This window comes from Opisthocomus hoazin, chromosome 19, assembly GCF_030867145.1.
Source record: "Opisthocomus hoazin isolate bOpiHoa1 chromosome 19, bOpiHoa1.hap1, whole genome shotgun sequence".
Lineage (NCBI taxonomy): Eukaryota > Metazoa > Chordata > Aves > Opisthocomiformes > Opisthocomidae > Opisthocomus > Opisthocomus hoazin.
The window spans coordinates 16,721,996-16,747,145 of NC_134432.1; the positions used below are offsets into that span (position 1 = coordinate 16,721,996).

A 25,150-nucleotide genomic window follows, 5' to 3' on the forward strand; every position below is an offset into this window, starting at 1 on the left:
TGAAAGGAACAGTCAAAGAAAAGAGTGAGAAGAAAAGAGGGTAGAAAATATGCTTCCTGAAGACAAAATATAATTTTAAAGAACTAGGCTTATACTTTTACTATATCCACAAAGAATCAAATGGAGAGAGGGAGGAAACCTCACGTAGCTCAGCAGAAAGGAACAGGGAGACCATATTGCTCATCAGTGGGGAAGAGTGGAATAGAAGCTCATTTTCTTAATGAAGGTATTTCTATTGTCAGAACAGTTCAGAGTGGCAAGAACAGGAGGCTGGCTTTGCAACCATAGCCCACAGTTGCATGAATATTAGAAACTGAACTTGTTTTCCCCTTTCCCCTTTGGTTTCTACCTCAGTGCCACACAATGCCTGCTGTGATCCAGGGGAATCTGCTATTGTTCCAATGCACCTGGGTGTGAAGGGAGTCACAGGGTCTGGCAAAGGAGCCTTCCTCCCTTCCCTACTTCATCTCCTTTACCCTGGAGATAATCCCTCCCTCTGCTGCCTCTGGCCTCAGTGATCCAGTTTTGCATTTCTGGAATGTAGCTGGCTGGTTTTCTCCCCATCTTCCCCCTGACCTCTTAATGCTGTTTAATCTTCCTGAAGAAGAAAACTGCCCTACAAAGCAGAGTTGTTTGTTCTGCATGATCATGAACGGGAAAAATGAACGTGTTCATTTACAGCAAATGATCAAAACTGCAAATAAGCTGGCAATTTCCGTTTTATGGCCCACAAAAGTTTAACAGCAGTAAGAATCAGCTGGGAAGAGAACTTGGACAAGTCTTTCCACAGTCAGATAAGCTGCTTTAATTTTCCATTTGTTTCAGAGTTATTTACATCAGCCCCCAGAATACTAATTCTCTCTAGTTTGCATCCAGAATGGAATATGATTGAATCTCTTAAGTAAAGACATACTTGGAAGAGTCTTTTGTATTTTATTAAGCTTTACCTTTTGGTACATAAATGGAATAAAATATTCTATTTGCTGGTAAAAAAAAAAATCAAGCCACTGAAACATAAATACACCTAAGCTGACAAAAGACATTCTAATTATAATAGAAACACTCAGAGAGCTGAACAGAACTGCCAGTGTAACTTGTTTTCCCAACAAATGATGCTTCTGGCAGCTTATCATCTGTTTTAATTGTACTAGATCAGTTGTGCTACTGACTGTGTAAAAGCTTCAGAGAAAAAACCTCCCTAAGTATAGATTTGTTTTTAAAGCATCTAGGCTCACCCCGTCTTGTGCGTACACCACTTCTCAACGGCTGATGGGAAGACTGGGCACAGGTGATGATCCTGTACGAACAGGCAGGCTCTTGCAGAAGCAGTCAGTGCAGTGTTCCAGAGGAAGAGCATGAAGGCTCGATTAGGGGCGGAGGCGTGGGAAGCAGCGTGGATAGAAGCAGAAGCTTCATTCGTGTTATACAAGTTAAAAATAGTATTTTTGGAAAATAAAGTGCTCTCTTTGTGCCCCAAGAAGAGGACTGCAACTCTGCCCAATGTAAGGTGCTCTGCCTGCTCACGTGATACTCACAGTCCCAGACTGCGCAACGGTACAGGTTCTGCTGGAGCTGTACAAGCACACCCCAGGACACCCAGCTGCAGTAGCTGAAGGGACCTGTCAATGTGTCTGCAACATCGCACAGCATTTCTTCCCCTGGCTGTGGTACACAGATACTGTAGGTGTTTATCCTAGCTACAGCTGGTGTATTAGTGGCCTAATAGTTGAGCATTGCCTTCCGGAGGGAAAAGCGTTCTAAAAGATCAGATTCAGATCTTAATCTACCTTTCTCCCTCAGCAAAATCATCAATTTATACATTATAAAGGGTTTTAATTTTGTTTCTTTTGTGTTAGATAGTGCAAAAATAAATATATGTAAGAGAACTGTGAAAATCTGCTGCTCATTAAAAACTCAGTGAGATATTTTTGAGAGCTCAGAGAGATATTTTGGGGGTTTTGTGGGTTTCTTTTTGTTTTTTGGGTTTTTTTTGTGTGTGTGTGGCATAAAGACAATTTATAAATTGTCATGTTTCTTTAGGTTATAGAGCTACTAAGAACTCCTCAATCAACATACTTCTGAAATCAGACAAAATGAACTGCAATACAGATCAGTTAACGAAAGCCACAAAGCAGAAGGGATCCAAGGCTGCTCAACGTTATGCTCTGCGCAGCATCCTTCTCACTGTACCTCACCACTGCCAACCATTCAGTGATGGAAGCCAAAATTTCTAGCAGAAACACACAACTCAAGCACCGCTAATGCAAACTCAGAATCTGAAAAATATTATCAAAAGGTCTGTATTCAGTCTTTCTTCCTTATTTTGAACACAAAATGATAAGACTTATGAACAATCAACAGAACTAATATTTCTGCAGCCATGAGATGAAAACGAACATTAATTACAAAAAAAACCCCACAACAAAAACAAAGCAACAACCAAACAACACCCTCCACACCACTGCCCGAACAAACAACCCAAACACCCCAACCCAAACACATCCAGCATCACAACAGGCCTCCATGCTTCAAGCTGGGGCTCCTGTCAAAGTCGCCCCTAATAGCTGCTCGCTTGGACGAAGAATGCGCTCGAAACAGTGACAGTGACACAGTGAGTGTTCATTGTCCAAATAGCTAACAGCCCACAAACAGGCACGTTCTACCTCAAAAGCGGGAGTGTACCGTGGAAGCTGGTAGTCGAATAGGCAGCATGTGCTCTGATGTTTTAAGTAAGTTTTGGTCAGGTTTTAAGAGAAAAAGCAGGAAGAAAGCAAGCAATAATAAGACATTCACAAAGGATGATCTCTGTAGCATTGTATCTTCTACTATAATTAGCCTTACTTTTCCCCCAGACAGAGAGTACTATTCAGTACTACGTACTATCCATCTGAATGTTTTTCTTGGCTTAAAAATCGTTCCCTCTTCTCCCCACTCATTAAACCTGAGTTGCCAGTATTGCTCTCGCTACTGGTTGAGTAGAGTTGTATTGCCTCAGAGTCCGTGACGATAGTTTCTTATACTTGGTTGATCTGAGGGTCAATATTAAATGTACACCCTGAGTAAATCAAAAAAAACACGCAAAGTCCAACTGGACAAAAAGCTGTGGTCACGCCCTTCCATGCTGGTCTCCTCCTACAGCCTGATTAAGAACACTTTGTTTAAATCTTTATTGCATTGCCCTGGGTTATCTGGCTAAAATCCTTCTTGTCACAATCAAGGAGAGCTTTCCCACAACGTCTTAGTATTACAGAAACCACTGTTAATCCCATAATAAACAACCCTCTCAAACAATGCCTGATAACCAGTCGCCAAGATGAGCTACACCATTACGGAATCTCAGAGAGTTAGATAATTGCTGCTAAATCTTTGAGAACAATCAGCCGAAGTGCTACACGCTCAAAGATGTTTCAAGACATTTTACTGATATTTTTTTGTAGCCTAACAACCACAGATACACAACTGCATTTGGAAAAGCCAGAAACTACCTCACTATAGGGTGAGAGATAATGAGTTAAAATTAAAGGTTGCTGCTGGCTTGCTAGCCCATCCCCCTTTAGCTAATCTGTCATGTAATGAAGAGAAGCACCTAGCATAGGACAGCTAGCTGCCGGCTCACTTACAGCGAGCTGATTAAGAATGTTCAACCAACAGCAGACTGCAGACCTTTCCAACGAAAATAAATAGACTGTATGCAAATGTGTTTGTCACTTTGACAGCATGTCTCAATTAAAGCATCTCGCTGCTGTTGGTAGGCTCTCTCACTGCAGTGGTATGGACGAGGCTTACTGCATTACTGATACACAGGGCTTGACCCCAATCCGCATGCATGCATTTTAAAAAAGTCTGCCTTTGCCATACACACTAGCATAATACTAGCAGACATAGAAAGCAAGTGACAATGAGAAAAAAGCCTCTTTCATCCTCTTCAGTTTATAAGAACTGTGAATGCACAAACAGCCCTTATTTCAGAGTTCTGGTGGCTTTTTAATTGTTCCCACCTACTGTATTCTAGACAGAGTTAAAAGTGACACTAAAATCTCTCCCTTTAATCACTAGTTAGAAGCCATCTCCCGTTTAAACAGTAAATGTTGCTGCTTTTTTCCTCCCCAAAGCCTTAATTTATATTTCAGAAATCTGAACATCTTTTCCTTTTGAATGAAAATATGATTTAATTTTCATTTTGGCATTGGGCTATCAGGAAAAAAGGACCCGTGAAAGGACAAAGGCTACAAGTGAGATAGCCCTACAACTGCTAAGTCAGATAATTTTTTGGAAACCGATATTTGTATTGTAATGACAGGAATAAGCATTTAGCAAGCGAGCCTTTCACCACAGCTAGTCTTTCAGTAAAGCTGATGTGTGTTTCTTCTGACACAGAGAAAGTAATCATTAAAAAATTTGAAAGTGGCCATTAAAAAACCTCATGAATTTAAATTTGCATTTTCCACTTGATTATATATTTCATTAATCTACCACAATGTTTGAACAATCCATCCTTCATAAAAATCTAATGGAAAAAAGTGGAAGTAGATTATAATATTCTCTGGATTTCCGACTGCATTAAAGGAAATGTAACATTTCCTGCTAGAGCTAGATGGCTGCGTTTCTCCAGTAGTCCCAGTTCCTCTCAACTGTACTGGCACAGAAAGTAAGTGAAAAACAAATCACTACTGCAAATATTTAATTGGAAGAGAATATGTTTTAAAAAAGTCTCCAAGAACTTATGTTTAGCACAGTGGTGAAAGTTCTGAAAGAACAAATCTAAAATGATACAGACAACATTGCTCTGAGCAATGATTAGATCTGGTGTAGCCCTGCCTGATACCTAAACAGTCAATGCAGCTACACTGACTAGTTTCTATTAATAGATGCTCATTTCAAAATCTGTTTTGCTTCACATTTTATAATTCACATTTATTTCACATTTGTTTTAAAATTACACTATGTTTTCTTAAAAGAAATCAGATACTCACTCTTGTTTTATGATCATAATAGTGTAAAAAATAGATACAGAGAAATAAAAGAGAATTGTGAACACAAATAATGTTATTTTTTGAGTCAGGCTACACTTAATGGGGGAACACTGGCAAACTGATAGTAAATACTATAAGTTTCTCCATGAAAAAATCACAGCAACTACAACATTTTCTAAATAATTAGCTCTTAAAAACCCCACACAACGAAACTCACTCTTTTGCAGATGTATCAAAAGAAACGCTGTAAGAGCAACTAATGTGTATAGCTCAGTTGTCAATACTGAAATACAGAGTACACTAATAAGCTATTAATTGATTTTTCCATCTTAGTTCATCACATTTAATTTTCAGAGAATGTTAAAATGCTTTAATAGTTGGATGTTCCATATTGACACTAATGATCTGGCTAGATAACGGAGGACATTTTAAATCCTCAGTCCTGAGGGCTATAGCTCTTTGCATGCTAAAAGTTTATAAAATTGCTATAATAATTATGCTTCTCCCCCATTCAATTACAATTTTTTTCCTCAAAATCATCATATGAACAAAAGGGATAAGTAAACCCCAGAAAAAAACAGGTCTTTAGAATCCCATTTAAACAGATACAACAGAAATAAATCTATAATAACATCATTCATCTACAAAAAATAATGAAACCACTGGCACATTTGTTATTGTGACTTTTGTCTGAGCTACTTTTGCCGAGTCACACAATTTAAAGAAACCTAACACTAAGACATACCTGACCAAAATGTACTGTGATTGGTCTTCTGTCTTCTCTTACTTTGGGGTCCTTCTTCTCAGCCAATGGAGAAGGCGCTGCCCGTGGCAGAGGTTCCTCCGGTGTTGCAGAACACCCGTTCTCAGCAATGTCCTGTATGGTAGGAAAAGGTGAATAGCATGGCCAGGAGCATTCTTGATTAAGGGTAAGGGGCACAAAGGAGACACTGGAGGATAATGCTGACTAGCAATTTTGATGTCAGGGAAAAAAACAAAATCAAAGTACAGAAAAGAAAACACGATTAGATCAAAATATTTCATTGTGCTTTGTCAATCAGAGCTTGTACACAATCACTCTCTCCTGCTAATACCCATGTTGCACGCAAACAGACACATTCAATAAAATGTCTGACTTAAACATGCAAAAGCCAGGAAATATATGCGGAGAAAAAACCCCACAGCTCAAAACTTCTATTCTAGGAACAAATTCAACAGAAACTTAGGAACAAGGCTATTCTGCTTTTTGCAAACCTAAATGAAAATGGTAATTCTATTTACATACTTCACAGAATTATCTGTAGCAGAACAATTACTTGTAGAAGTGGCAAGGCGAGATGAAACTCACGGCTTGCTTAGCTTTGCATTTTATCTTTGAGTCTGTGTATACTTAATATGCCTTCAGGAGATTGTATAAAACAAACTGCTGCCTAGCAGGACGCTTTTTTGTTTTGCTTTGCTTTTGCTTTTGACATTAGTCCTCATCTGCAGAAGGGAAGTGACCCACCAGCCTAGGTTAGCAGACTTGGCAAGCGTTGTATGGTATATGTAACATAGGTTTTGAAAAAGACAAAGGCATGCAGACATCAGGAGTCAGACAAGGAGAAAAGAGTTTGAAAGTCAGTTGAGAAACAGTCTGTATCGCAGTGGGCCCCAAACCTTACATCTCTTTGCAACAATGTCAAGGAAATAATGCTTGGTAAATATAGAGAGAAACCTGCACACACTGTAGCTCTGCAAGACTGACCTAAGGGTGGCTGCTGACACAGACATTGCTTTGATTCCCTGACCTTTGACATGCCCCCTCGAGCTTCCGTCTTGCTAAGGTACAATAATGAGACATGTAAGCTGATGGCCAATTAGAAATGGTTCTTTTGGACACAGACTGACCTAATGTGTTTAGGTCAAATGAAACAAAAAGCTGGATGGACTTTCTAAGGGGCTTTGTCTGCTCCACAGAGAAGCGGAGAGACCTTTTTAGATCCAGCTGGTAGAGCAGTGGTTCACCAATATGGGCATAAGGATCGTGGGGAAATGAACAACTTGTTAAGGCCAAACTAAAGAGAAAAACTTTTTCCTCGCCCCGCTCTCCAGCTGCACAACGCTACCTCGCCTTTAAAGAAAATCAACAAAGTACACTGGATTAGCAACAAAGAGCCCCAAAACAACTCCATGGCAAGAAATGTAAGCTTCTGCCCCGCTCAAACTTCAGCTCCAAAACAGCAACAAGGTACCAAGGGATCTGGTCAGTTTGGGGATCACATAACATATGGCAGCAATGTACACTGTTTTGAAATGTAATGACATCAAATACAAACTCTATTTACATGTTTCTATACAAGTGTAGCCATATTAAATGTTCTGTGAGCTTCAGACCTGTTCTGGATACGCCCTAAAGGTACCCAGCACAGTCAAAGCCACCCGACCTGGGCTGAACCGTGGACATTGCCAGCACTTCAGAGCTTCCAGGGTTCCACCTGGAGCTGGGGCTCCAACCAAGACAACCAGCCACGCTGGGAATCAATGCAAAGCAAAGCATCTTTCAGCCCAGGCAAAATTTCCAGAAAAATGTGAAACAGACACAAAAGTTTGGACATCAGGGGAATGGGAGGAGATAAAAGATACAGATAGATCAAGCCATTAAGCAAACCCCCCAAGATGTATAACGATCACTGAAAATCCTTGCAGCTTTTATTGTTATAGATTCGCTTTACTTCTCTGATGATGTAATTGCATACAAAAGGTAACATGTTCCTAAAGCACATTTCCACTCTGTTAGGTGTACAGACTTCTAAGGAAACTGCAGCAGATTTAAGTAAAAAAAAAATATATATTTTTAAATATGCTTAATAAAATATGAGAAGTAAATAATATGATACCTCTCTATTTATTAACAGTTCCCAAAAGGCAGACAAATCAACCACACAGCTTCAGTCATCAAAGCAAAATGTGCTTCACCAAAGTTCGTTTTCTACCTCCAATGAAAACACATTTGTACTAAATAAACAGAGAAACCTGATTTTAATCGCCCCAAATAAGGGCTCCAAGTGGCTTTAAAATGATTAAATGTCAAAGTGTTTGGCAGTTCTATAACTGGAAACTAGACAACAGTCCTTCAAAGCAGCCTGTGACACACCTTCCATCCACCAGCAGACTTTGAATAGTTATTCAGAGTCAATGGGGAGTACAAGACAGAGAGAGACATAAAACTACAAACAAGAAAACAGGACTCTCTGATTCTGAACTTCAGCTTCAGAAAGGTACCAGGGCTCACGAAATGTCTACTGATAAAAGCAGTTCTTCAGGTTGAGAACTACAAATGACCAAAGAACTGCAGCGGATCAGAGTCCAGGTAAGCCTTAAAAAACCAGTGCCCATTCCTGGTACTGAAAGAAAAGGCAGGCAGACCTATGCATCCCACCGGAGCGAGAGGGTTTACCAGCCAGAACGCTGTCTGGCATTTCCACGCTGCTGGTGAGACCAGGGCCAGCACTCCCACCCGAAGCAGCGCTGTGTAAGTGTTCCAGCTGGGTTGGTGCTCACGAGCTGCTCCTCATGCTGCAGTCCATCATACCATGCAGATATGTCCCAAGCCTGACTTTTCAGTTCTGACATGTCCCCAAAAAAGGGATTTCATATAATCCAGCAAGACATTCCTGAAATACCTTAAGCCATATATATTATTCAGGATAACAACAAAATACATGATACCTATTCCTCCCAAAATACGGAAAAAAATGGAAGGTAGTAAGTTACTCATTACTGGAAAAAGTTCTCCAGAAATGCAAAAACCTAGCAATGTCTCAGTGACTTATTAATGAAAATACAGTGTAATTTAAGAATATTATTAAAAACAAAAACACCTTTTGCCTGAGGAAAAAAGATATTTTATAGATTACTGGAAAAAGACAATGACAATGATCTATCACACTCCATAATTATCTCCATATACAAACAGTGCTCCCCTAATAACTGTCTGTTCAGGTGAAATCTTTACTACCTATTTATTTCAAAGGAGGAACTTCAGAGAATGGGTAGGATACGTATTTACAGATATGTCAAGTTTTCCCTGTAAACTGAGAAAGGTTTCCTTCTGTTTAAATATGCATTAGTAATTTTTCTAGGGACCTTTTGTAATGGACTACAAATACTGTCTATTAGAAGAGCAAAAAACACATTCCAGAATATCTAGAAGGATTCTTTAGGTTATTTTATAAACCTCTAAATGAGTGGTTTCTAGCTGCACTGATAATAAAGCACTGACAACAGCCCATTGACAGAACATTAACTAGAGCCACACAGGGCTCTAGTACGTAAAATAATGTTAAATACATTAACGCCAAGTGCCCAACCATTTATACAAATTGTCTTATGCAGAAGCTTTCAGTAAGTTACATTCCCCTTACTGAAAGTTGAGGACGGTACCATCCATATTCCTCCTTCTTCCTAATTCTATGTAGTTAAGCTTCAAACGAGCCAATAACGAAGTGACTTGACCACCACGGTCCATTTGTGAAATGGAAAAAGCAGCCGGGGGGGGAAGGGAAGGGGGCGAAAAAGAAAAAAGAAAGAAAAGAAAAAGAAAAAAGTACTGTATCAGCTATAAAATAAAGCTACCATGCTGTATCTATTAACAATTATTTGCTATCACTCATAAGAATCCTCTGAAAACTATTTCTGTTGCTTTGAAATACTGTACCACAAATGAACAAGGGATGGAAATAGAGCCCCATTCAATCTCTACTATCATATTAAAGAAGGACCTTACACACACCACAGTGACCTCTCAACAGGTCAATCCTGCATTTCCCATTTGCAATTCAAACCCAAGACTAGAGCAGACCAAGGGCAAAATGGGCTCTTGATTATATTTAAGAGGTCACCATTGCTATGCAGAGTTGTAGGAAGCAGACCTCTAGCTTTAGCGCATTTTTAAATTCTGTCTTGTACAGAAGCTGCTCATATTTGGCAGTGAAAACTGGAAAAGGGATGTTTATATTTGACTTTTCCTTACCAGTGGCCTGCATACTTCTTGTATTAACAATGGAAAATAATATGTTAAAATGCAGTGGATGGCACGTTCAGTTTAAACATAACCTTAGGCTATCCTTAGAAGACGAAATACTAGCATCCCAAATTTGGAAAAAATTAAGTATTTAATGATGCCAGAATTTCAAATAGTTAACGCTTGCACATACCAGTAAGTGCAAGAAGGTGATGGCATAGAAAAGAACAAACCTAATGAAGAAAGGAGAGGTGGAGCAGTATGTGTCAACTACTCAGAACTCTTTTAAGCTCTCGTGAAAGGGTATGTTGAACAATCATGTTTAACCATCTTACCTACGGAAATGCCATATAGTAAGGAAGGTGAAACAAGATCAGGCTGTTTATTTGTAAATGTTATGTGTGTTTTTTTAAAAGAATGCTTACTGCTTGAAGGACTAAGAAGATAACAATAATAATAAAACAAAGCAATGAATGAGACGTTGCTCATCCTTTCATACAAATGTCACAGAATAGCATACAATTATATCAGCATTTAAAATCCAGGAAAACAATCTGGTCATTTTATACAGCTCCAACTGCTTTATAAATGCACATGAGAAGGCCACATATTTTATTATTCATGAAGGTTATGTCCAGAAGTGAAACACATGGAATTACATAAAAAATTCCATGTACAAGAAAACTGCTTCATGCTTCCAGTATTTTCATATTATACCTACAGTGGTCACATATAAAGTAGTAAGTGTAATAAAATAAAGTAAGACTAAAAGCATCTGAAGCAATATCTTCCTCAAAAATCTTTAGCAATCTGCTAGAGTATTTAGAAAGCTAACAGCACTTGGATTGCACACACAGTTAATTTAATCAGTTCACAACCTGGCTGCAGAATAATCAACATCTCGTTGACATGTTCCTGTAGATTTCTGTCTGTGCCACAGGAACACATTTGCAATGCTACCTTGTGATGATGGTTTAGAAATTTTGAGAAGAAATTTACTGAGATAGCACAGATTAAAAAAACCCCAAACTATTATGCAACAAATTGAGTAAAAATTTTTGATAAGAACTTCAGTTCTATTAGCAAGTTAGCTGTCTTGCTTTCCCAAAAGACTCTAACAGCTCTGCTTCACAGAATAAACAGAATATCTGAAATAAACCTCGGGCAGAGTTAACCATTCATTCATAAGGTATGTACCAATATGGCCATGCTTCTGGCTCAAAAGGAGCAATTAGTATTGGATAACACGTTCTTCAAACACAACTCAGCATTCTTGGAATTGTACTATTTACAAACAGAGACAGATCTGCAAAAACACAGCTGCAATATTTGTTCTGCAATAATTCAAATTTGAAATGAACACCAACTCCAATTTAATTCCTTTATTTCTAAACTTTGCAGTAGACACTCATGAAACATATAAATCCTTTTCCCAATGAGCAACACTATCCTGTTTTCCCTGGGAGATTACTGTAGAAATAACAATAATTTGCCACTCGCAAAAAGTTCACTGCCCTTACTGTAGGAAAGGTCTCCCAGTCCACACAAAGTCCCCTTCCACAATGCCCCAGCACAAAGGACAGGAGAGCGACCACTCCAAATAGATCACTCAATTTTCTGGCTTTTGTGGGTTTAAGTCAGAGCCTTAATGTATTTGAAGACAGGTTTTTTTTGTCTGTGAATATTTATAACAGTGTGAAAAATCCGGGACAGCTGGTAATGCATTTTGAAGTGTGCTAACAACACTGTATCAAACAGCTTCCTATTGATCACATAATGCTTTTTGCGGCTAAGTATTTCATACATGGTGCTTATACATTTTGAATAAGAACTTCAAGTACCTTTTGCTTCAAGCGGTTTTTCACTTCTTTTATTCCCATCTTTGCATGATCTTTTGCCTGCATGAAAAATTAATTTAAGTTAAAATCGCCTTCTATTTCCAGCAGTGACTACGCTTGATTTCAGTGCATCAAGATTCACCTTCTCTGGTTACTAAAAATGGCAGGGAAAAAATTGTAACAGGATATTGAAAACACATTAAAACAAATAGAAAGCGAAAAAACCCCAAACAAACAAAAAACACAACTCCACCCCCAACCCTCCCCCCCATTCACTGAAAAATGTTGTTTTCTCTGACGCCATAGATATCTTTCGTCTTTTTGCATTCCATACCCTAGGTTTTCCCCTCTAAGTATTTATCTTTGCTACAAGCAATAGTAAACCTGCAAACTTTCTCCCTGCAGTACTCTGGATGCCAGTTCCATTTAGCAGAGCCAATCTCATCCTACTCCTTTCTCTCAGCCTGGAGGACGACAGTCGAAAATAAAAGTTTGGACAGTTATCCTAATGCTTTATGTAGCATTATTTCCCAAAATCGAGTTTATATGAAATCCTCGCTTGTCCCTGGGTTGCTTTATCTTGCACAGTGAAGCTGGCAGCCATACATGATAACACAGTAACATACTAGCTGTCTGTTAACAGAACTGAAAACATTTTCATTTGAAGAATAACTCAGTAAGCTGGGCTCTAAATAAGCAGGTATAAGAAATCTCTAGGGAAAATTAATTGACATTTAGAAAAGATGGAAGCAATTTGGAAAATGAGAGGATTCCCTTATTTCGATGAAGCTGCAAGCAGAGAAACCTGAGGTAACAACGATTTCCAACAGAGTCATGATGAGATGGTAGAGCTGCTTAGCAAAGCATACAGGCACTATTTCCCAGAAATACTTCTACGTAATAAATAGAATTTATCATCTACACTTTCAAAAGAAATCACAAGTTCCCCTTCTCCTTTGCATTTCAATTATGTTTAAATTTCCAAACGAATTTTCCATTTAAATTTTAAATTTAGATGAAAGCGTATTTTAAGTAATTTTGAGTCCAATAAAAAAAAATGAATTTAAGTCTTGAGTTACATTTGAAAGGTTAAAACAGAATCATAATTAGACTCTTATCTCAGTAGTAAGCCAGTACTTGATACTTACAAACTTATAGACAGTCTTCATGGCAGGGTTAGCCTTGGTCTTTACTGTATTTAAAATAGCTCCACTTCCTTTCTATAATTATAGTAACAATAGAATAAATTTTATCAAAGCTCTTTAAAGCAAACAGCAATCTAAAATCCACCATTCTTAACTTAAAATAACAAAGCATTAACTATGCTTATTAGCAGAGTTGAGTATTAAAATGGTAAATTTAAAGAAAAAGAACACAAGTGAAAACAGATTAAATGTTTCTGTCTGGTTTTCCAGAGGAATCCCAATTCTGTGTAATACAGCAGTTCTCAAATGAAAAATGTCAGTGTCTCCTAATACCAAGAGCCCTTGTCTTACAGGTCATCTCACAACACAGTGTACTATGACTGTTCCACTTGCCCTTAGGGTGTTCTGTACGTTGCATTAAAATCCTAAATAAGTCTAAGACAAAAGCATCCAACCAAATACTCAATGTCTGGGGCCGATAATTCACTTTCAGGAAAGCCTGTACATTTAATCTGAAGAAGTAAGACCTTTCTTTATTTTCCTTTTCATGATCCCACAATACTATTTGTCAAAAGCATGCTGCCTTTTTAAGATCTAAGTAGTCAATAAAGGGATAAACTGAGGGAAAATGAACTCAGTCATAAATATTAACTCTAGAAAAGCTGAATTGCATGTGGTGAACATAATAAAAGTCATAAAACAGTAATATGTCAGAGAGAATAATCTGTTAGTCTGGTCAGTGTTTTATACATCTTCCACACACCACTGACTATTGCTGTACAGTACCTTATTTGATAAATTCAGGAGATGGGTAAAATCCAAGGAATAAAATCTTAGACAATTTTATATTTTCTTATTTCAGTGCAAAATTATATTTCCAGAGATCAGAGCAATCAGATGCTAGAAGTTTTAAGATTTACTACTTCTGTTAATAAATGACACTTAATCTTCAACAAAAATTATAAATTGTTGAATTTAATTACACATATTTTTATATTCACTGTCAGCCATTCCCCTTTAAGATTACTTGTCATCCTATGTAGGCAATAGGCAAATGAAATGCTGCAAAACTCAATTCTGCCACAAAGCAATTCAATCTTTCCTACTGACTCGCACTCATAAATCAGAAATATTTTACTTTTCAATCAATCACATTTTATGCATCAAAAGAGACTTTTAAAATCAGCTATAATAATGTATTATTCTCTAAAAGTACTTAAATTTTAAATTTACACAACTAGAGCACTAAACCAAAGACATCTGAAACCATTCCAAACAGTGCTGTCCCCATTCAGCACTTCGTACCGCTTAGCTTTCTGAAAAGAGCTTTTTGGTGTGGCAATGTTCCCTTTTGTTTCCTTTTCTATTAAAAGGAAAGAAACCCCACGTTATTTTACAAAATGACAGTAACTTCTTTCCAGCTGTCTCTGAGACATTAAAAGTCGTGATTTTTTTTTTAGTGTATTTTTTCTTCTGTTCTTTACTCCATCTGAAGAGCCCACTAGTTTCTCACAACTTAACTCCAGTTGGTCACAGCTACACACCAGAGGAAGCAGGTTAGTCATGTTTGTGAGGACAGAGGTTAACAGCCATACAGCACTGGGCAATGCTCCAGTAAGAGTTAGAACATCTCCTGGCAGAATGTTGTGTCTTACCCTTACTGTAGAGAGCCACTGATGGTACAATTTGTCGCTACCTAGAGAGAATCACAAAAACAAACTGTAACTCTCCACCGAACAGAAAACAAGCTAGAAACGCAAAGTGTTAGCTCTTCGTTGGTTCTGCTTGGTTTGAGGAGCATGAACAGTACAGAGACCGAACAGGACAATCACCCTTCTCTTCTAATGGAAACACAGCAACAAAAAATTGGCTAGATATTCACAATTTTTCTTTTACTTGCTAAGAGGCATTTTTATTTTATCTAGGCTGTCTTTCAGGCATTTGAAAATACTGAGATTTTTTTTTTAAGATCGCTAAAAAAAATTTGAGGTAGTTCTGGTTAAAGCCAACGTTTTCCAGTTGTAAGAACTCTTTTGGTTGTACTTTAGCCAAGTGGTAAAGGCGAGGTTTTGTAAGACCAAACAGACTTTATTCAGACTACAAAACATTACTCAAAGTTCTTGACAGAGGAAAGAAAAAAATCTAAGACACTGCAATCCACAGGGATCATTGCAGCCTCAGTTAATTAGGTGAGTAACCACAATGAACCATTACATCATGATGGCCCACAAACAGTTAAGTCAAGAACAGTGTCTGAAAAGACTTTAAAATACTATAGTTCTTACCTGCATATTCTCCCATATTTATCTCTTCTTCAAAAACATCACTGAAGCCTTCTCCAGAGTTAAGAAGATCCAGGCGGCCATCAATGAACTACATCAACGTTAAAAGAGAGTGTAAACAAATAAACCATTCCATCCTTTACTTTTTCAGAAAATCTTTATTCTGCATTTGCTAGAACAACCTTGATGTTCTTATCAGGAAGGGACTCTACACAGAATGAAAACACAACCAAAACTAGCAACATGTTTACCAATGCAAAAAGGTATGCTGCTTCACTGAAAAAACAGCATTCATGTGTTTGTCTATACATATACGCTTTCAGCGTCCCTGAAGCAGGAACATCATGTTTAACAGTAAAACGCTTTCTGTACACAGCAGATATATTGGGTCTAGGTATGCTCAGATCAAAACTGAGCACAGCGACCTGCAAGGGAAAAAACCACACACCTCTTAAAATACAAAAAGCCTTATCACCTGATTCGGAGAAAAGCCAGCAAGCAGGAATTAAGGTGCCGCCAACTACATGAATTTTCCTCATTATGAGGCTGACCCATCACAGAATATAGAAACAGCTGTCAAAAAAAACAGTTGTATTGTTAAAGAATCTGTTTCTGCATTACAGCAATTAAGCCAGTACCTGTTTGAAGAGCTGGAGCTGGATGGCATTCTGAAGAAACTGCCTCATGACAGTAGAGCGATGGGACACAAATGTTTCTTCACAAAAAGTGATGGGTTCACCCTGCAGAGTTCAGAGCATTAAAGAGTGAAAAAGCTTTGTCTGAATTCATTTGACTCCACTGTCTCCACTTTATCTACTTCCCTTCCAAAATAAATCGATAAATAAAGTAGGCCTTACGTAACATTGAGTAAACTGTAGTTTATTTCCAGGTTTCAATCACGCGACTGAGAAGCAGGGTGGAAACTGGCAAATTGCTTATCATCAAAATAAAACACGTTTGCTTTATGCACATTTTGCTAATGCTGGTGAAGGAACTTTCACTATCCAAAAAGGTAATTTTACTCAACATCCCCAAAATATGACACACAGTCATCTGAATTTTGCATATTCTGCTTACCTGCCTCAGTAGACGCAGCCAGTTAACCTGCACAAACAAGTCAGCAATGTCTACTCTGCTCTCTCCACAGTTCAGAAAGATTCGACTTTCATATACTGAATGAGTGAAATTTCCCTATTTCACAACCTTGTTGGAAAAAGAAATTGTTTTGCAGCTCTACTTTTATCTTATTTTAATGAGTTATGTTAATGCTGAAGTCTGCTGCGCATCTGCCATAAGGGCACAAATTTCCTCCACTCTTAAATCTACAAATCCTCAACATAGCAAGCAAATATATTTACTGAATTAAAAACAAGAAAGTAAGAAAGAATGGTAAAATTATACTGATGTGTAATTGATATGGAGGCTTTTTCATACTCATATTCAAATATATTTGGATTCTTCATCTGTTGAGTGTTTAAAATCAACCTTCGATAGCAAAAAACCTCAAAGCACCCCCTTTAGAAGGTGGCACCACTCCGTTTCTGAAAGCTCTGTGTCTTAGCTATCTCGTTTACCATAGGCTGTGTAAATTCAGGACAACAAGGCCACTAAAATGACTCTGTTCATAAAATCCCCACGCCACAGCATCGCTTGAGCACACTGGTTTTTCCCCACTAATTTATGTTGGAAGCCACCATGTGGCCCCAGGGCTTCTAACACCTGATCTGCACTAAAGGGATACTAAATCCTTAAAATTCTGTTGGGCAAACTGTGATGGCACCCACATTTTTTAACATCCATAGGCATTCACTTTTTTTCCCCCCGAGGTCACAGTCAACTGAATTGCTCACTGACACATCTCCTGCTGAGGTCTGGCACCACCGCAGAGCTGACCATCCCGACGGCTGACACCCGCTGCTGACCGCCTGTCCTTTGACACCACTGACCTCGCCATCGTAACCAGATGGGGCAAACAGTTGTACCAGTTCTTAACGCAATTTATGAGGAAAGTGAAGGAACTACTTGGCTTCAGATAATCAGACCGCAGTAATAAAATGACTTGGACAGCCAGTGGCCCCCAATGAACTGGACAACCAGAATCCCCAAGATGATACACCACGTACCTCACCTCTGCCCCAGAGGTCAGCAAATGCCAGAGCTCACAGACTGTTCTTAACACGAGGAAAAGGATCAGCTGCAAGTGGCTGTCTAAGCACAGGATGGGGCTCTTTCACAGAGGGAAGAAGTCACTCTTTTGGGATAGTGTCTCTCACCCTTTCCTTGGGCCAATAAATTTCCATGGTTTTGTAACAGAATGCAGGTTTCTTATGTGACAACTCCAGTTTCAGGATAATTAATTTTAAAGATAATAACCTATCTTTGATTTACTCTAGCAGGTATTACAGGGAAAACCAAAATCACTATGATCTTTCCAGGCAAAAAGCATGAGTATGAAAAAACATTCTCCCCCCCAATGGCTTTGCTCTCATCACGATAAAGACTCGTAAGACACTTCTTTTCAAAGGAAGCAAAGAAAAAATGTCTGGCAAAACAGCTCTGGCTGGTATGTGCTTTGTATAAAAGACACTGGTGATGGTGTCCATGACACATTGACTACTGCCACGACAAAGGTTCTGTCTCAAAAATTAAGGTATGCACTGTCTGAAAGGTTTTAATGCTGATCATGCACTCCTGTTAGTAGGTATCAGAAAAGGACAGAACTTCTGCATGACAGGGAAGTGTCCCAACAAGACTTCGAGCAAGGGGTAACTTGGCAAATGGAAAAAGCCATTCGTTGATTTTGAGATGGGACTGACAGTTTGGACTAATACAAGCTCCCCATGCAAGAACTTAATATATATTATATTCAGCTATTGCAATCCCACAGGTACCAGGAAGGAAAAGTCAGGATACTACGTAGCACTACAGTCAGTAAGAGAAAATCTGCCAATGTGTCTGTTACTACAGAAGCTGTAGTGACAGACACTTTCCAAGCGAGGCCCAGGGAACAGTACAACAAACAAGCGGATGTAATGTCTACCTGACCAGCACGAAAAAGGCTTTCCCATCAAATTCAGCTACCAGAACGTTACAAAGGACGCCTGAAAATTATTTGCCTGACATAGACACAATCTGGATAGATATAAATGTGAAAAGAGCTGGGAGAAATACATGAAGCAAAGTCCACAATCAGAGAAGCTGTACACCCAGAGCAAGGTTTAGCTTTCATTTAACCCCCACTCACAAAACACTTTAAAGGAAACAAGCAACCCTTCCTATAATCTACAAGAACCCAATGTTTCTCCCACGGCCAGAGAAGAGTACGAACACTGGGCAGAACTACGCCCTGCCAAACAGAAGCTACCTCTGCTTCACTGCACATCCAGCACAACGGCCCCAGCTTCTCCTCTTACAACCAAGGTACGCACCATTCCTACACACACACCCACTGCAGCTGGGGGAGCTCGGTATTATTATAGCATTAACATACTTCCTTCCCCAAAGTACTAATGATTGAGTTTGTTCATTAAGTTGATTAGACCTTTTGACTTCGTAAGAGACAATCCAGGCTCAACTGCTGCTAGATGATAGGAAAAACTTTAATCATCAAGGTCAAGCGTGAGCTTTTCAGCTTAGAATGCATTAGTACCTTCCATCCTCCATGACCTCCAGAAGGGTGAACACACTGTTGCTAACCCCCCTCCATGGCTTCATTACAAAAAGACAAGCTGGACAGTAAGACCATTTTCTTGACAGATTTAGTTAACTGTAAATTATAAAGCTAATCAACTCTGCTTTTACTGACAGATGACATTATACATGAGGGGACATGCTACGAACTGCAGGTATTTTGTGAAATGAATGGTCTTGCTCACATGTAAAACAATTACACTGACTTGTCCTGATAAACTACTCAAAAAAAAAAAAAAATCTACTCCAAATCTTGCTGCTTCCAACAATTAGAATTTTGGCCTTGATTCATGAACACCTTAAATACCCTCTATTCCCCTCTCCAACTACAAATGCATAACAGAGGCTAAGACGCAGCGCTGCAAATGCTCTACATGTGTGCACAATATGACTCTGTGAGGAATCTGGTATTATCTGTAATATTAGACAATCCACATATATTTCAAGATTCGATCACAAAATTATTTTTTTTTAAAAACAAAAATTTACACATTTCAAAGACATCTAATCTGCAATCTTAACACAAGAGAAGTAACTGTAGAATATAAGACTAAGATTTAAGACTCTCTGATGCATTGAAAAAACAGGTGCCTTTCCTTTATGCCCTTGCAAATCTCCTTTTATATGAATATTTTATACTCAGATGGCATAAGGAAGTTCATCAGGGCAGTGCTGCTACCTCACGACCCCTTAAAAAGCTGAAAAGTTTCAGCCCACATCTGATCTGTTGCCAGCCTTATTTTTAAATTGGAATTCTGTTACATTCTAAAATAATGTTTAAAACTACTTCGGGCAGCAAGTGAAAAATGAAAGAAGTCTAGGACTCATTTCAGACTGCTGCAGAGTTTCACGAAAGCCGCTGCTGCATTTTAAGAAGCCATAATGCAAACTGGAACATAAAGTCTGATTTTGATTAGCTACACTGTAAAAAAATTAACCATGATCCCCCATCTTTCAAGGAAATCACTTTTCCTCAGAAAGACAAACTTTCTTTCAGAAGAGGCTACAGGACATCGTGCAGACAGTGAGAGAAGTATCGTATCTGAATTGCCTGACTTACCATACCCTCAGACAGGCCAGCTAACTAGTTATGGCAGTAACTTTCACAGTGAATATAAAGAACTATAAATGTATGTAGACAGAAAACAGCACAGATTAGAGAAGGATTTCGAGGAAGGAACAGAGGTAAACACAAATGCTACGTCTGGAAAGACACACAGGTGCTAAGATAACGCATGGAAGTCTAAGTGTTCCCACTCCCGCAAGAGACAAGACACCGAAGTGTGCATCTGGGTAACAGGGCTTTAAAGCCAGCGTGTGGCTGCTGTAGGAAACGTTAAGATAATAAAGACAGGGTTCAAATTAGGTCAACAGTGAGAGTGTCTTGCACAAGCAAAGATTTCACTAAGCTTGATTCTAAGGGTTAAAAAACCCCCCACCGTAACAACTCACACCTGAAGACTTTGTTTGGACAACTCTGAAAGTTATGCTATGGAAGATATATGTAATCTCTTCTGCATTATCACGGTCAGCATGTGGTGCAGGGTAATGAATTTTGTGCTGCTGTATGCATGCCTTTAAACCATGTAGGTGTGCTTTCAAAGCCTCTCTAATAAATACGCAAGCCATTAGAGCTGCTCTGTAAACCAGCCACGAAATGAAAAACTGTGGGTGGAATTTAAAGGCGCAGAACAAGATGACAATCTGACAGTCTACAAGCTGGAAGTCTAATGTCAGTATACTATGCAGCAAAACCCCAAATCTACGGCAAGAACAATGACATGCAAGACAACCATATATCGCTGTTTTATTACCACCTAGATGTTGCAAATAACCACATCCTTTACTAAAACTGGTTGCGTTGCAAATGACAAAGTAAAGCCTAGTTGGATATTCCAGGAATCATCACCCTTAATTCAATCCAGAATTACAATGAAACTAAGATAGGAGAGTGATCTTGCTGATCTAGATATATATGTCAATGTCAGACACAACAGCAACCAAAGGCAAGCAACTGCTCTGCAGACCCTTCAAGAATTGTGATTACAATGTCAAGGAAAGATTAGCTTATCATAGCTGAAGTCAGACAGCGGGATTCCATAAAGGAAATCTGAAATTGGTAACAGACACCTGATAGGACATTGGCTCATTCCGATTGCAATCGCAACGACAAATAACCTCCCCGTAACTATTACATACGTTCAGCACAAGAAAGCTCTTTGCATCTGCCTCAGTCATAATGGAATCAAGAAAGCACAGATCAAATACTCTGCATTAAGCAAATGATACCAGAGCTTTATTAGCATTTCAAGATGCTGCTCAGGAACAAAGAAATCATGTGCTCAGAGATTTGACCACACTTCTTCTAAAGAAAGCTAAATTAAGACTCTGTTCAGGAAGAGACTACCTGTTCTGATAAATTAGTATTGCTAAGTGTAATCTTGAAAAGCATTCAAAAAACATGTATTTACCAACGCAGACTGTACTGTCCAAACACTGTCTCACGTAAATGCCCATTTCCATTACCAGTCCAATTTCAGACTTTTTTCCATGTTCCTCACTAGGGTATATAATCTCTGGTAGAGATACATCAAGAGTGAATATCCCTACCATTTTTTTTAAAAATAGATTTACAGTATCTATACTTTTTCTAGACACTTCTTATAAGATTTACAGCATCAAGCAGAACAGGCTATTTCTCTAAATTCTTAGCCCTTCAAATTGCTGGTGAACTGAAATTTCTGACAGCTGTCATTCTTCTGCATGTGGTCTGATAACTCCTGTAATCAGCTGTAATAATACCACTGAAGGAGCAATAAAAGGGGTACCGGTGATTTGAAGTTAGTCGAATCACTGACACCAACTACAACAATCACATCAACGTCCCCTTCAAGATGTCATGTGTCAAAACTTAGCTTCTACCTGTGCTGTGGGCCATGCGCATACGCACACAGAGCGAGCTCTATTCCGCTACACAGGCATCACCCTCGCAAGAGCTGGGGAGCTTTCTTTCACAAAACATTTCTTGACATACAAATCACACGAGGTGAGACAGTCATGTTCTGCAGTGCACAAAACTTAAACAACATGCCTCCCCAAACTCCTAACTTGGACATGACTAAATAGTCACAGAAATGTTTTTTCTGACTGTATTACGAAGACATAGAACACACCTCACACTAACAAAAGAGAACAGGAAAAAGCTTGTAAAAATGTAGAGTTGTTTGTGGTTACTGGCCATAACACAGTTTTCTCCTGTAGATACTGCAAATTAATAAATGTCAAAATTTTACCTTGTGAGCATTCTTAAAACTATTACACAACTCCCTCTATAAAACTAGATATCAACTGGAGCTGTGAGTTAGACTGCAGGGAGAAAACTATACTCGTATCAACAAATATAGTCCTGACCAAAACCCAAATAAAAGTAAAGCATCCTCAGAAAGGACATATATCTGTTTCCTACAACCACTGAAGGTATCATTAAACACACAACGCAACTTTAAATGTGAAATTATAACACAGAGACATTCAGATTTCATCATAATCTTCTTTAACACTGTAATTAGAACTCTGTGGCTGTGCTTCTTTCAGAACCCGAGCAATAAACCTGTTATTATAATGCAATGCATTATTAAGCTGTAATCAACTCTACAACATCCAAAGCGTCTTCAGATCAAAAAACCTTAGGTGTATTAAAATTACTATGAAACTTTTGTAGAAAAAATACAGACTAATATTTATTTGCATTAAAACTTTTTAAGAAATCCAGCTCAGATACTGACAGATTCAGTGAAAGTTCAACAACACCCTTTTACACATTATTTCAGATGACAACATCCAATGCCATTACAGAATCTGACAAACTTTGCACAAAAACAACTTCAAATGAAAGATGAAACTAACAAAAAATGTGTACCTGGAAAAAATTTACATCACATAGCAATGTTTTTGCTTCTCCTTTCAAACCCTTTTAGTTTATTAGGATACCTGGCATTTTCATGTTAGACCAAATAACATGACACACACTCCTATTCAGAAATAATGAAACACATTACTGTAATAGAGCAAGTCATCTTTCATAGTGTTTATATGGCTAATTCTAGCCACTGCCTGCCCTGATTTCTGCATCACCTACATCAGTCAGCCGTTTTCTGTCCCTAAGCAACTGATACAGCCTCGTGTCTCTAGAACTCGAGCAACAAACCTGGAAGATAAAGTGCAAAGAAGCTAGCAAGAAAGCATTTAGGGATGGGGGAAGAAAGAAAAAAAAAAAAGAAAAAAAGAAAAAAAAATATCACCATTTCACAGATCAAGAATAGAGGCATGAAAATAATAAGTAACTTGTACACGGTCACAAAAGTCTCTGGCAGAGCCAGGGAAAAGAACCGAAATTTCTTTAATCCCCGTTCAGTACCTTAAATACAAGGCTATTCTTCCTCTTCCTACTTGATATTGTGTCAATGCACGAGTGTAGGTGTTGAAAGACTAACAAAAGAAGAGTAATAGTATGGTATTATGAGCTGAGAAACCTAATCTTTATCAGATACAGCAAATCTCTATGATGCTGCCTGCACTAGGAACTCTCTCTTTGTCCTGAATATGCTTTAAATTACTGGTATAATGTGTACTGTATATTGTTCCACTCTTATATTTATTCCACAAAAACCCCTGTGGCCTGCATGCGATTTTATCATTAGCTGGCAAGGTAATTTCAGGGCCCGGTTCTGCAATCATTCCATGAGCAATACTCCCATTGAAGCTAGTATGTTCTGCATGCAAAGCAGCTACCAATTCAGGTTCCCTATAATAAAAAGGCCTTTTTCTATTTTAACTATTGTGGAACGTTAGTGACAATACAAAAAAGGAGAAAAATTACAGTGCAGTTCTTTATGTGATTTATTTTATACTATGACAAAATATAAAAGTGTGCTTGGAAACACAATCTACACAAAGTATTTCCTATGAGATAAATGACAAGATTTTGTTTCATTTATTAAAACTTAATAGAATGCAAAATATTTTGTTAAATTAGGAAAAAAAAAATCTCTGCAAAATCAATAAATGATTGACCAAGATTTAGAAATGACCAATATGCTTGAAGTGTCACAAACATTAATATTTTGCTTTGTTTTCATTTTTTAGGCACATGTAAAAAGCCAAAACTCATTCAAATCAACAATGCCTCCAGGATTCACCCAAGCAAATATGTCAAAAATATAGGTTTGTGCAAGATGTATATGACTCCTTTGTATCATGATCCCCAAAACCATACTAAATAAAACAGCTATCTTCAAGATCGAAATATGTGAACATATTTAGATGCTAATATAGATACAGAAGGGGAATAAACTGTTTTTAACTCCACTAAAGCAATGTGAGAGAAGCTTTAGCCATCAAGGTAGGTCATAAAATCCCACTCTCTTAGCTAAGTAACAAAAACCCCATCTCTAAATAAAATAGATATAAGGGAATTCAACTTGAAATTTTCACTGAGTTAGAGACATTTAGTCTCTGGTAGATACAGATATGCAATGCCACCTCTTTCATATAAAGTCTGGCAAAGTAAATGCTAATACTGTGATAGAATTCACTGAGGTTTGATTTGTCGTCGTGTTCTGCCACTCACTAATTTGGTGTGGAAGCCTCAACCATTGCCATGCAAAAACACAGCTAGAAATGAAGCCACTTCAGAGCAGGAATTTGTCGTGTCCCCTGAGAGAGGTAATCAAAGGCACCGGATGAGGAACAGTGGAAAGAAGTTTCGTTCCTTTCTGTTCGGGTCACGTAACGGTCTCTGGGGAAACCTAAGTGGTCAATGATTGCTATATAAATGCATACATACATGGCCTTGCTACGTTTATTTATCCTATATGTGAGATTGTAAATCAGTAACTTATGTCACTAGACTCTCTGAGATGCAACAGCATCCATTCCCGGGAACAACTGGAACTTGCCACACCAAAGACACTTGCCTCTACCCTGCTCGTTACAGAGCATTAGTACATTCTACGTCTGCCCAAACAACTTTTGGGAAAGCACTAAGAAACCAAGTCCACAACCACTCAAGATGCTTCTCCTCACAGGTGGAAAATAGCAAAATAAAGCATTTCCCTTTTAAAATAAATGAGAACTCTTCATTCTCCTTTTACCATTTATTCACTCTTTGTTTGTCAGAAAGAGACTCAGATTTTACCACATGAGAAGGCAAGACACA

General features: G+C 38.4%; 1 protein-coding gene across 6 annotated transcripts in view; it reads right to left on the minus strand.

Annotated features, from left to right (window-relative positions):
* The window catches only part of DENND1A (DENN domain containing 1A), a 214,664-nt gene that overhangs the window by 34,158 nt on the left and 155,356 nt on the right, over positions 1-25,150 (minus strand). For all 6 annotated transcript variants that reach the window (XM_075439183.1, XM_075439180.1, XM_075439182.1 and 3 more), the window contains exons 14-19: positions 15,882-15,983; positions 15,247-15,334; positions 14,617-14,657; positions 12,965-13,036; positions 11,820-11,876; positions 5,719-5,850 (exon numbers count right to left, since the gene is read on the minus strand). In XM_075439183.1, coding sequence (XP_075295298.1) covers positions 5,719-5,850; positions 11,820-11,876; positions 12,965-13,036; positions 14,617-14,657; positions 15,247-15,334; positions 15,882-15,983 — 492 coding nt within the window. The remainder of the gene's footprint in view (positions 1-5,718; positions 5,851-11,819; positions 11,877-12,964; positions 13,037-14,616; positions 14,658-15,246; positions 15,335-15,881; positions 15,984-25,150) is intronic.